General features: G+C 32.8%; 2 protein-coding genes across 2 annotated transcripts in view; both read right to left on the minus strand.

Annotated features, from left to right (window-relative positions):
- Positions 1-368, minus strand: part of LOC116844160 (chymotrypsin-1-like) — a 2212-nt gene extending 1844 nt beyond the window's left edge. Inside the window, exon 1 of the mRNA XM_032815355.1 lies at positions 207-368. Coding sequence (XP_032671246.1) covers positions 207-261 — 55 coding nt within the window. The 5' untranslated portion in view covers positions 262-368. The remainder of the gene's footprint in view (positions 1-206) is intronic.
- The window catches only part of LOC116844090 (transmembrane protease serine 9-like), a 13320-nt gene that overhangs the window by 9343 nt on the left and 3165 nt on the right, over positions 1-812 (minus strand). The gene's annotated exons all lie outside the window — the stretch shown is intronic.

The following is an 812-nucleotide window of genomic DNA, read 5'->3' on the forward strand; positions in this document are numbered from 1 at the left end:
TCTCTCTCTCTCTCTCTCTCTCTCTCTCTCTCTCTCTCTCTCTCTCTCTCTCTCTCTCTCTCTCTCTTCCTGACTCTCTTACACACACACACACACACACACACACATATTCTCCGATTTAGTATTTCGTACAATAAGCAATATTAATTATGCATTGCTTAGATATAAGATTTTGTTATTTTTTATTATCGAGTTTGGTTACTTACTAGCGATAACGACAACAACTAGCAGAATTGCTAACTTCGTCATCTCGATGGTCATAATTCGGCAACCAGATCTAGATCAAATTGCAGACTGGATAGATAAACCATCCAGAGTTTTCTTTTATACCCAACATCTAGACTTGACCTTGAATAACAGCTGGCTTTATTTACCTTGTATTACACTGGGCGCACATTAATTATTTTGTCTATTAAGTTGTTAATAACGTTTGCAGACTTCATATTTCTTTAGTGCATCGATGGCCGTGAGAAAACCACTTGTGTAATCTCATAATTTATTATATACTTCTTTTCTGTCGACAGACGATGTATTATATATTCATACGTATTTACTTTAATTAAATAGAAATTAAATTACATTAAAAATTCTACTCTAAAAACGTAGTTTAACACTTATTCGCATAAATTATTTCGTCTTGTCGAAAAAGAGAATGAAAATTGATTCTTACTTAATATAAAACTATACTTTATACATAAAATATAAAGTTACGTTCGTTCTATTACCTGTGATAATAATATGTGTGATTAAAATGTGTGTGACACTCCGTTATTACCGAGACCGACTTTGTTATAAGCCGACTTTCACACACA

Source organism: Odontomachus brunneus, unplaced genomic scaffold (genome assembly GCF_010583005.1).
Source record: "Odontomachus brunneus isolate Ranch 3 - 2012 unplaced genomic scaffold, Obru_v1 Obru_scaffold_039, whole genome shotgun sequence".
Lineage (NCBI taxonomy): Eukaryota > Metazoa > Arthropoda > Insecta > Hymenoptera > Formicidae > Odontomachus > Odontomachus brunneus.